The sequence below is a fragment of the Rhagoletis zephyria genome, unplaced genomic scaffold (genome assembly GCF_001687245.7).
Source record: "Rhagoletis zephyria isolate East Lansing unplaced genomic scaffold, Rhagoletis_zephyria_1.1 Rzeph_scaffold_00458, whole genome shotgun sequence".
Classification (NCBI taxonomy): domain Eukaryota; kingdom Metazoa; phylum Arthropoda; class Insecta; order Diptera; family Tephritidae; genus Rhagoletis; species Rhagoletis zephyria.
The window spans coordinates 45,855-58,234 of record NW_016157542.1 but is presented as its reverse complement, the minus strand read 5'-3'; the positions used below and the strand labels follow the sequence as shown (position 1 = coordinate 58,234).

Below are 12,380 nucleotides of genomic sequence, written 5' to 3'. Positions count from 1 at the left end.
AATTAACAAGAAAATGATACCTTATTCTTTTGCATAATCATGCAATGAAAATAAAAATTACATAAACGGATGATCAAACTTGATATTATTTAATAAAAATGTAATTTTTCCAAAATATCGTAAAGAAAAATCGAGACATTTTCACACTCGTTTTGCTATATCGTAAACTAAGTCGAAACTACTTAGTAGAAGTCTGAAATGCGACTATGAATAGAGGTACGTAAATTTTAAGTTGGTACTTAAATTTAAGTTGCAACTTTGTTAGTTTCGACTTAGTTGCTGGACTATGAATACGCGCCAACGTGATGTTCTCAGCTTCAGTGTAATTCCGCGAATGCTTTATTTTCCTCTTCTTAGTATACACATTCTTTTGACACTTACAACTAAATCGCCAATAGATGGCAGTACACTGTTTATCATAACTACACATAACCCAGTATACCACAATACCCCCTACTTATATTAGGACCACGTCCAAATGTTAATCCTAGCTTATATCTAATGGTCTTTTTCCGTAATTCAGATATCTAATCCATTCTTGTTCTTGCTAATTTACAAAATTCGATTAATTTTTTTTTTTTGTAGTTCCATTCATATGTATATTATTCCTTATAATTAATTTTATTACTTTTTCTTAACTCCCTACGGCCCTGTCCTATATCGTCGTCTACCTCCTCCTTTCCACCAGCAGTACCGACCCCAGCCACGTTCGTTGTTTTAGACCCCTCTTTCTCGTTGCCTCCCGTCGTATCTGCCGTGTTCGCTAATGCCGCCTCGTTTGGTTCCGTGACGCCCGGAATGATTTGATCTAGATGCCGAAGTATGGTCTTTTGATTGCGAGTCAATATACAGCGATAATTTCTAGGTCCCTGTTGCTTGTCGATGGTCGCCTTTTGCCAGCCTTTTTTATTGGGATCTGTGTAGTCCCGTACCATGACTTTCTCGCCTTCTAAATGTCTACTTCTGCACCCCCTGTGATTTCTTTGGGCTATACACTGATCCTGGAAAAGCTTCTGCTGGACTAAGGGAGGCTTAAGCAAGCTAAATCTAGTTTTAAGCTCTCTACCTAGTAGTAACTTCGCCGGTGTTTCACCGGTGGCGCAGTGCTTGGTGCTTCTATAGTCAAAAAGGAAGCGGTTGATTAAAATATCTATGTTACACCCCTGCTCCTTTACTAACATAGCTCCTATTGACTTCTTGAACGTTTTCACGAAGTTCTCCGCCTGGCCATTTGTGGCAGGGTGACCAGGTGCAGTTAAAACATGTTTTATGTTGTTGGCTTCTAAGAATATTTTAAATTCCGTGGATGTAAACTGACTACCATTGTCACTTACTAACACATCTACTAGGCCATACCTGCAAAAAACTTCGCGTAAGCGTGAAATAGTAAAGCTAGTGGTAATATCCTTTGTTTTAAAAATCTCTACCCACTTGGAGTACGCATCGATTACTATCAAAAACTGGAAATTGTGCACCGGACCTGCAAAATCCACATGGATTCTGGACCAAGCCCTATCTTCTGGTGCCCAGGGTATGAGTTTACTTTTTGGTGGGCTGGGCTGGCAGAACCTACAAGGTGCGCAGTTAGCGATCATTCGCTCTATATCTTGGTCTATTCGGGGCCACCAAACATATGACCTAGCTAAAGCTTTTGTCTTCACTATGCCAAAGTGAGAGTAGTGAAGCTCGTTTAAAACCTTCGACCGAAGTTTGGTGGGCACAACTACTCTATACCCCCATAATAAGCAATTATATTCTACCGATAGTTCCTTACTCCTGCTTATGAATGGAATGTATTCCTCGCCTTTTAATGCTTGTAGGCTACCGCTATTCAGGGCTTCGCATACCTTCGACAAAATTAAGTCACGCCTTGTCTCCATAGAGACCTTTTTAAAATTCAGATTAAGCTGATTATTAGTACTGATAAACCCAACGTAACCACCTTCTACGCTGTTTCTTACTGATGCTACTTGCGGAAATCTCGAAAGATGGTCTGCGAAGTTTGTAGACCCCTTTATATGCCTGATCGAATAGTTAAACCCTGATAGAATAAATGCCCATCTTTGCAGTCGCGCCGCCGCCATAACAGGTAATCCTTTGTTCTCTCCAAAAATTGCAACTAACGGCTTATGGTCAGTCTGCAACTCGAAATGGTTTCCCAAGAGATACTGTCGGAGTTTTCCCACGCTATATATTATGGCTAACGCTTCCTTCTGTATGGTACTGTAGTTTCTTTCTGCCTGCGTTAAGGCACGTGACACAAATGCGATTGGTCTGTACTCTCCCCCGGCTACCGCTACGTTAGATGCGTCGGTTGATAAAATAATTGGAAGGTTGGCATCAAAACGCACTAAAACAACATCAGACGTAATCTCCTTTTTTAACAAGTCATACGACCCTTGACACGACTTTGTCCACGCAAATTTCACACCTTTTCTCAATAACTCGTACAGGGAATTCATTTTGTGGGCAAAATTGGGTATAAACTTAGCGTAATAATTTGTCATACCTATGAACGCCCGAACTTCTGATACGTTCTTAGGGCAAGGCGCTTCCAGCACCGATGAAATTCTCTCCTTACTTTTTCTTAAGCCATGCTTGTCTATTATAAAACCTAAGTATGCTACTTGTTCCTTGAAAAATTCCGACTTGCCCAGATTTAGCCTTAACCCGACCGCCTTAAGCTTACTTAGTACCGCCTCTAGTGCTTCTAAGTGCGCTTGAACATTAGGACCACCTATGATAATATCATCTAAATAGTTTATTACGTTTGGAATGCCACGTAAAAGATTTTCAATACTCCTTTGAAATATTGCCGCGGCGGGCTTAACCCCAAATGGCAATCTCGTTACCTTAAAAACTCCAAGGTGCGTACTCCAAGCGCACAGTAGCTGTGAACCTTCCTCAATAATCAGCTGATTATAGGCGTTGGATAAATCCAACTTAGTGAAAAGTTCCCCCTTTAAAGTAGCAAATATTTCCTCGATTCGCGGCAACGGGTACTTGACATCGGCTAAAAACTTGTTAATGGTAGATTTATAGTCCCCACATAATCGCAATTCACCGTTTGACTTAAGTATCGGCACCAGCGGCGTCCCCCAGTCAGAGGTTTCTACCTGCACCAAAACACCCTTATTTACCAGCTGATTTATTTGCTGCTCTACCTTTTCTTTCCACGCCAATGGCACCGGCCTTGGCTTACAGAAAATAGGTGTAGGATTTCCTACCAGACTCAATTTGACCGTATGCTCCCGGTATTCGCCTAGTTCTTCCTTAAATACCTCACTAAAGCGCGATTTAATCTGTTCTAGGTGGTTGTTTACTACGGTAATCGAATTAACTCTAGCTAGTCCTATGCCGAATTTAACCATGAAATCGCGACCCACAATACTTGGCCCAGACGTATGACACACTACTACCTTCAGCCTATGCGACTGTCCTTCATACTCAACTAAAGGATGAAACTCACCGACCACGTCAATACTCTCTCCATTATACGCTGTAAATTTATCCGCGCACGGGCTTAGAGTCTCATTCGGGAAGATAGCGTCGACTCTAGTTTTTGGCATGAGCGAACCGGCAGCACCTGTATCCATTACAAAGCTCAGACAAATTCCATTTACCTTAATCTGCATGATAAAAGGGTCAAAAATCGTGCTTGAAGTTGGTACTGAGGTAACGCTATAAATAGATAAATTAGATACCATGTTAGATAGGTCATTACATTGAGTTTCTTGAACATAATTAACGCCTTCTCTTTTCTCCCCTGCCTTAATTCGCTTACCATTGCAAACGCTCGCCAAATGGCCTTTCTTCTTACACTTGTTGCATGTTCTGTTTTTGTACTTGCAGTCTTCGCTTGTATGGTTTTTCCAACCGCAATGGACACACTTCTTGTTATCTCCCTTGCTGCTGTTATTTTTGCTGAACCGACTATTACTTCTACTTTGTTGCTCGCGTTTTGTCACCCAGTTGACCTCACTCAGCTGCTGTTTTGACTTACATCTTTCTTCAACCATCATCGCTCTTCTTATCGCCTCTTACAAAGTTAGTCTTTCGTCCTCCTCACACAATCGTTCGAACGACGGGCCATCTAATCCCGTAACAAATTTATTTAAAACGAAATCGTTCAATTGGCTGCCAAACTTGCAGTCTCTTGCTAAACTTTTTATCCGAGCATACCACTGCGCTACCGACTCAGTCTCGCCTTTCGTGGCCTCGAAAAATTTTCGGCGCTCTCGATATATTACAACGGGTTTTGCATAGTGCCGTTCTAGAAGTGTACATAGCTCGCCATATGTCTTGCTTGCCGGCAACGTGGGGTCACATAGATCACGTAGCAATCCATACGCCTCGAGCCCCACGGCTTTCAACAAAATCGATGTCTTGATTTTCTCCTCGACGCATGATGTTTCAATAAAATGCGAGTCTAAGAGTTCCTTCCAGTTACTCCAATTATCCATGCTGGGTCTGAACTCCCGCACGCCCGTAGTTAAACTTGTGGTGATTAAACTTTCATTCATGGTTTCGTTTACCATGTTTGCTTGTTATTAAGCGTACTCAATTTGGCAATAATCAAACGCGTGACACTGCGTGGAAGTAATACTTCTACAAAATTCTATAGTGTTTTATTTAAAACCTGCAGAGTTCGTATTTTCAGAGCTCGTCGCCACTGTGATGTTCTCAGCTTCAGTGTAATTCCGCGAATGCTTTATTTTCCTCTTCTTAGTATACACATTCTTTTGACACTACAACTACATCGCGAATAGATGGCAGTACACTGTTTATCATAACTACACATAACCCAGTATACCACAATGATAATATGAGCACTCATCCCTACAAGAACAGTGATAGTCATTTGATTGATCATGTGATACTCACTGGTGATGGAGATCTCAGTGAAGTACTTCTATCAATTTTTTAAGAGCAATATGCAAAACGTGATGTAAACATTTGTGTACATGTGATCTTCCGTCTTCCTCCGATTATGGCCTTATTTAGTGGTCTCTTTTTAACCAACGCAAAATTTGCAAATGTGTTAGTAAGATAAATGAGAATGTGTAAAACTATGTTCACATATCAATATAATCTCAATCAAACCTCGCTTTTTAATCACCCCGTTTACACAGGAAAATCTCAGGTTATTAGCCGTCAAATTAGTTGTGCTTGTTATTCTCACATCTCAAGGAAAAGTTATGTTTCTTCTTTGTGCCACCGTGATCACGTTTTTCTGCTATAATAAGCAATATAAATATATTTTAACTTAACATTTTATTAAAAATACCTTTACAAACCTCTTTTATTTCGAGCGTAAATTTTTGTTTACTTTTAGATTTGGAATTTCTCCTCTTTTTCGCAAAAACAATCGATAAAACTAGACACTAGATGGACACCGAAAAGTTATCGGTTAAATCTGAGATTATTTTATAATTACTGAGTAACAAGGGACGAATTTTATATGGCTAATCTCTTGTTATAATTACAGATTAGGGTGTTAAGCTCGAAAATGAGGATAATCTACTATGTGAACCTAGTATTAGTTTCCATCACACAATTCTTTAGGGATGATACTCAGCTGTCTTGTAGGGAAGTCAGCCAGATCGGGCGAGTAGCTACCCAGTAAGAATCTCTCTAGTATCTAATGCGTTATATACGCCTAGTACTACAAAAAGTTTGTGTGAGAAATTCAAAAACTTTGCATCATTTTACATAGGGCTCCTGGAGAAATCTAACGCATAATCGATTGAAGTGTGAGTAGTTTTCTCTTTCTTTCACACGGAATTCGCTATTATACTATACTATATGTAGTTGTCTCTTTTCAATCAAATATTGTTATGCGATTAATAACGTGTTATATAACGTAAAGAATAGCATATGGATATCGCTAATATGCAAATGTGTTGGTTTTTATTGACAATTTTGTAAGTGTATTGGAGAATGCGTTAGGTCGTTGTTGCTGGGTACAAACCGCAACCCAGTAAGAACACTATCTGTTAACTAATGCGTTATATACGCGTAGTACTACAAAAAGTTTGTGTGAATAATTTAAAAACATTCCATCATTTTACATAGGGCTCCTGGAGAAACCTCACGCACTCAGTGCTGTGCATGTGAGCATTTTTCCCTTTCTTGCGCACTACCTTTTACTATGGTATTTTCGTATTGCTATCAAATTCCAATCTGCCATAGCAAAGCGATATAAAACATGTTATTTACGGGAAGAAATTCCGTATTAGTATGGCATAATAATAACGTGTAAATAACATGTTTTATCCATTATACTGAAAAGCTATTATATTGCATAAATAAAAACACGGTTAAATATTTTAAAATAGATTTAAATAGTTTAATTAATTGATAAAAGTTCAAAGGCTTTATTAATCATTTAAATTTATAATTGAATTGTGTTATAAATTACTGGATGAAATTAAATTTTGGGTTTATATCCCAACAAGCAAAATAAACTAAAGGGGATTATTTTTGTAAGTTTACTAAAATAAACATACAGCTTAAGCAGCATTTACATTAGGTGATTTTCTAAGCGATTAAACTCTTTAAGCGATATTGAATCGCTTACAAAATCGCCTCATGTAAATGCTGCTTTACAAAACGATTACTCTTGGTTTTTAAAACGCTTAAAAAAAGCGTAATATAATGGAAACGGCACCTTGTTTATAAGCGCGTGAATATAAATTTATAAGAAATTTAATAAAATTATTTCTTCTGGCTTTTGTCGTAAACATTTGCAGCTTAGTTTTAAGGTTTAGTGATTTATAAATATTCGCCAAAGCACTTATAAAAGCTCCATTTGAAAAACTTAAAACAAACTTAATACTAAAAACGCTGTTAATATAGCAAGCTTGCTTTAAGATACGTTTAAAAATACAGAAATGCTTGTTGGGATGCTATACATAAATATGTATATGCACTTATATCTACATATGTACCAGATATCTGCAGCGGGTGCATAATATTCGTGTATACCCGATCATCTAACAAAACCCGTTTTGCATCATTCTCTGTATACGAGCAGAAGTATTGTTCGTTAGCGACTGAGCTCAAGACGAACATGTTGGCCACAACACCCGATTGGGTTCGGGTGCTTTGCAGCTCAATATACCCGGGTGTTTGAGTTTCAATCCGAGTGTGCACAAAATTTTTATACCCGAGCGCACTTGTGCACAAGGGTACATTAATTTTGTTCACATAACGGTTGTTTGTAACAGCCAAAACGAATAGACAAATGTATACATATATGCTCAGAATAAATAGAGAAATCGATTAAGCCATGTCTGTCTGTCCGTCCGTCTGCCCGTCCGTCCGTGTACACGATAACTCGAGCAAAAATTGAGATATCTCAACGAAATTTGGTATGTAGGTTTCTGTTAATCCAAGGTAGGTTGGTATTGAAAATGGGCGAAATCGGACAGTAACCACGCCCACTTCCCATATAACGGTAATTTCCAGAAATACGAAAACTGCGATATTTTAGTAACTACTGAAGATGATTCACTCAAAATTGATATTTGTAATAATTTTCAGACGAAAAATAAGAATATTATAAATTTTTGGAAAATGGGCGTAGCTACGCCCACTTATGGTTACATGCGTATATCTTGGTAACCGATGCACAGATTTCTTCCAAACTTGGCAAAGTTGTTGGCCTTGATACAGCATACTAAATGGCCGAAAATTAAAAAAATCGGACAATAACCACGCCCACATCACATATAACGGTAATTTTCAGAAATACGAAAACTGCGATATCTTAGTAACTACTGAAGAGTATTCGCTCAGAATTGATATTTGTAATAATTTTCAGACGAAAAATAAGAATATTCTAAATTTTTGGAAAATGGGCGTAGCCACGCCCACTTATGGTTACATGTGTATATCTTGGTAACCGCTGCACCAATTTCTTCCAAACTTGGCACAGTTGTTGGCCTTGATACAGCATACTAAATGGCCGAAAATTTTAAAAATCGGACAATAACCACGCCCACATCCCATATAACGGTAATTTAGAGAAATACAAAATCTTCGATAAATCAGTAACTATTAACGCTAATTTATTCAAAATTGATGCTTGCAACAATTCTTTACCAAGAAATATGTTTATGGTAAAATTTTGGAAAATGGGCGTGGCATCGCCCACTTATGATAACATATACGTATATCGGTAACCGTTATACCAATTTGTACCAAACTCGGTACGGTTATTGTGCTTGCCACATAAAAGCCAATTATTAAAAATTATTGAATCCAGGCTAAAATTACGGCCGCTTTTCATATAACGGTAAATTTCAGAAATGCTTGAAACTGCAATATTTCGAAATTTAAGGACGCTACTCAAAATTGGTACACCCCGGTTTACCATCTAGCGGTAGCTTTCGGAAAGGTGAAAAAACATATATTTAATACTTGCGCCGGGTATTTAATGTTCGGCTCCGCCCGAACTTAGACTTTCTTACTTGTCTTGATTGGCTTATGGCGTTTTCGTTTCTACAAAAAATGTTGCCTTCTCATCGCGCTGTTCTTAGTGTTTGTGCGTAGAGGGCAAAGAGAAGGTTGCATTTTTCGGTAGAAACAAAATCGGCATTAGTGTAGTTTGTGATCGGCTGCGCAGTAGTCTAATTTTTTTTGTGTACTGCTAAGTTTCTTGTTTACTTGCTTACGTACATAATTATTAATAGAAATAATGATCGAAAATGAACATTCTGTTTGTGACAATATTGTGAGTGGCAGCTACACCTTGTCCAGTAAACGCAAAGTAAAAGTACTTATGTACCTACATAGTTTTAGGCTGTGTGTTCTATTATATACATATACACACACAGCATTCCACTCAAAACTATACGAAATAAATGCACAAACATTTTTGTCTACTTCGCTTCTAATTTTTTTCATTGCGTATGCACAAGCACAAAGCAACAACAGTTTCGTATGGTTTGTTGGAACATATTGGCGCCAGTTACCTTCAGCGTAAATTTCATTGTTGTACTGCATTTTATCGCAATGTTCGGGTGTCCGTTTCATTGTTACACAAATTTTCGGGTTAGCTGCGGGTGTCCGAGTGTGGTGTTCGCTTGTGCTCGATTATAGCGAGCGAACACACTCTTTCGTACTCAAAGCAGCTGTCGGGTGTGCATCTCGATCGAACACATATTAGCCGAGTGTGGCGTTCGCTTGTGCTCGATTTTTAGTGAGGGTGATCAAAAAGGTTCGATCATNGTATGGCTAGGTTTGAAAGGGATAATCACAGCCACAGCGCACGGCAGTGCGCGCGAGTGACGAAAGCAGCCACAGTAGCATGCTGAAATGACTCGCTTATATATACACGNATAGCGAGCGAACACACTCTTTCGTACTCAAAGCAGCTGTCGGGTGTGCATCTCGATCGAACACATATTAGCCGAGTGTGGCGTTCGCTTGTGCTCGATTTTTAGTGAGGGTGATCAAAAAGGTTCGATCATACTCAAAGCTGCTCTCTGGTATGTACATACATTCTATATTTACATAAAGACTGGGATACTTAAGAATAAGTTTTAGAAATAGAATTCATAACATATTTGCGGCACCGCTGGAAAGTCTTTACCCTTTCTTTAGTCTTTAGTGAAAAGAATAATTAATAAAGCAATGACTTAAATGACTCTTTTGACCATCGCCTTACAAATGCAAAAATGCCTTTGGCTTTATTGACTGTAACATTAATATGATGGTTGAAATTGAGTTTGGAATCCATTGTGATACCAAGATCGACAAAATTGAATACCTGCTTCAGATTATAATTTGATATTGAATAAAGAGCTGGTTGAACAGCCCTCCGAGAGAAACACATAACTTTACATTTTTGAAGGTTTAGTGGCATATAGTTTGCATTACACCTTCTTCGATAGAGGACAATGTTTTAAAAAGTTTCACATCATCGGCATACATTAGAATTTGTGAATGTTTTATTATAGAAGAAATATCATTAATGAATATCAGGAACAGAATTGGACCAAGGTGGCTGCCCTGAGGAACTCCTGAAGAAACTTTAATGATGTTGGAAGAACAATTATTAACAATAGCTCTTTGTGTTCTATCAGAGAGGTAAGATGAGATCCACTGAATAAGACTGGGCTGAAAGCCAATTAGGTCGAGTTTACGGATGAGTAACGAGTGACATACTTTGTCAAAAGCTTTACTGAAATCTGTGTATATTACGTCGGTATGAGCATTTTATACGTGGTATTGCATTTGGCGGATACGAGGTATTGCGCGCTAAGCGACGAGATATAAAGTTTATACATACATACATTTTTATCAAATGAATTTTCCAAATGGTCGAGCCTAGCCAATATTTCTTGCTGGTTTTTAATGATTTGTTCAGTGATGTTGATGGAAGCTGTAAAACAAAGAATATATTAAATGAGTTGCTACAATCAGTTTAAATTAGGATTTAATACCTGCGTTTTTGTTGTTTTCCTCTTGTTCATCTGTCTGTCGCTGTTTAAACAAGTTGCCTTTTTTTAAAGGGCGTGGTCACAAAAGTTTTCCGGGTAGGGAGCGAATATGTATGCACTGAAAATAAATATACAATAAAATGGGAAACAATGAATGAAAAAAATGTATTATCTTTACCTTCCGATGTATGAAACGAGGTTTGCGGCCATTGTTGGGATTGCCCATTTGAAACCTCCTTAACCTGGGATTCGTCATCAAAATAAATTATATCTTCCATTTTTCTTTGAAAAAAGTCAGCACTTGAATGAATGAAACATTTTTATTAATATTCATTATAATTAATTATCAAAACGCATTAAGCTAAGTTGTTTCAGATAGTTTCAGAACGGAATCATAATGAAATTTGTGATGCTGGTTTTGAACTTTACCCAATGATACCCCTTAAGTCCAAATGAGTAAAGTTGTGTCTGATTATATATTACCAGATCAAGAAAGTGGAAAAACACTTTGACGGTCCATTTCTTTGTTTTCATTTAATCCTATAATATTCAAGCATCTGATCACACAAATCAACCCCACCCATGAACGCAGGTATTTGAACGGGACATCGGCGTTTTAGATTTCTATTCCATCTGTCAACTTCACCTACAGGATCTTTGCCACACTTGCTTGAAGCAACTATAACTGCTTTTGTGTCCTTCCATTTCACAACCGCTACGTTATTATTATTTGTGAATTGACAGATATCGCCTCGGTTCATATCTTTGTCCAGAGGAAATTTAACACATTTAGGTATTCTGTTTGCCATTATTGTGCCCGTTGCAGCAAAGCCCATTTCGTACAACGATTCTATGAGTGGAACCGTAGTGATAAACCTGTCGAAATATATTTGACTGCCTTTTGGTAGGTTTTATTATTAGTCTCATTACTTAAGATGGTCCATGCCCAAGACCACAATCTTCAAATATTCCAGCCCCTTGAAAAACTTCAAAATTCACTACGGTACCCGAAGATGTAGCACAAACAAGATTTTTCAAGCCAACAGGTCGCGGTTTTGATCTGATAACTTGCCGAGCAGTGTATCTTCCAGTAAATGTTATCATTTGTTCATGAATTGAGTAGTTCGTAATTTCAGTTGCCAATTCATTGCATCGCTTTCTTACCGTCTCGATAATTGATTCAACTCTGCAAAGTTTATTTGCCGTGTCTGGAACAGAGAAGTCTTCAAAGTGTATGTCTGATCGAAGTTGGAGGAATTTGTCACGAGACATGGAAATAAATATAGCAGGAATCCTGCATTCATTCGACCAGTACATTCTTATAGCAGGGTAACCAAGACACCCCATTATAATCGCACATCCGTAGAATCTTTTTATATCGGCTGATACATAACGCACCTCCTGACCACGCTTTGCCAATACATACATTTTAGTTTGTTTTACGACATCTTCATAATGAGATTCTGGAAAATAGCTGTATGGCTAGGTTTGAAAGGGATAATCACAGCCACAGCGCACGGCAGTGCGCGCGAGTGACGAAAGCAGCCACAGTAGCATGCTGAAATGACTCGCTTATATATACACGAGATTTGGAAGTTTTTGTATAGACGTCCAATCGACATGTTTGAGATATCGTTGGAAAGATCTTGCAGAGTGTGTCCAGAAAATGTATACAAGCTTCATAAACGATTAACCGGACTCTTAAAAATTAGGCTAAAGTGCTGCGAAACAAAAGTTTTTTAGCTTTTTTGGTTTAAGGGGGCATGTGGGTACACCCAACATATTTAGTGTTATTCTATAGGCCAATACCTTTTAAGTACCGGCTACTAGTTGGAAAGATATAGAGGTAAATGTGTTTTGGTTCGTGTCTCCACTACGAGATGCTTTGGTATGTATGTGGCGTCTGTACGTACCTTCATTTAATTTTTTTCA

General features: G+C 38.2%; 1 protein-coding gene and 1 long non-coding RNA gene across 2 annotated transcripts; both read right to left on the bottom strand.

Moving 5' to 3' along the window:
• Window positions 1-1,345: 1,345 nt before the first annotated feature.
• On the bottom strand, window positions 1,346-4,538 carry LOC108359777 (uncharacterized protein K02A2.6-like). The gene is made up of 3 exons (XM_017611797.1): window positions 4,183-4,538; window positions 2,510-3,681; window positions 1,346-1,356 (listed from the first exon to the last, which is right to left on the bottom strand). The coding sequence occupies exons 1-3, from the start codon at window positions 4,536-4,538 to the stop codon at window positions 1,346-1,348; spliced, it is 1,539 nt and encodes a 512-aa protein (XP_017467286.1).
• Window positions 4,539-10,214: 5,676 nt separating this feature from the next.
• Window positions 10,215-10,736, bottom strand: LOC108359780 (uncharacterized). The gene is made up of 3 exons (XR_001846994.1): window positions 10,627-10,736; window positions 10,452-10,566; window positions 10,215-10,390 (listed from the first exon to the last, which is right to left on the bottom strand). It is a non-coding gene; the product is annotated as an uncharacterized LOC108359780 (long non-coding RNA).
• Between the last annotated feature and the right edge of the window lie 1,644 nt (window positions 10,737-12,380).

What these genes read in the sequence shown, in the direction of transcription:
- LOC108359777 (XM_017611797.1), bottom strand. Translation starts at nt 4,538, where the DNA reads ATGGTAAACGAAACCATGAATGAAAGTTTAATCACCACAAGTTTAACT. An exon ending in ACTGAGTCGGTAGCGCAGTG is followed by an intron (nt 3,682 to 4,182) that starts GTATGCTCGGAT and finishes ATCTATTTATAG; the next exon opens with CGTTACCTCAGTACCAACTT.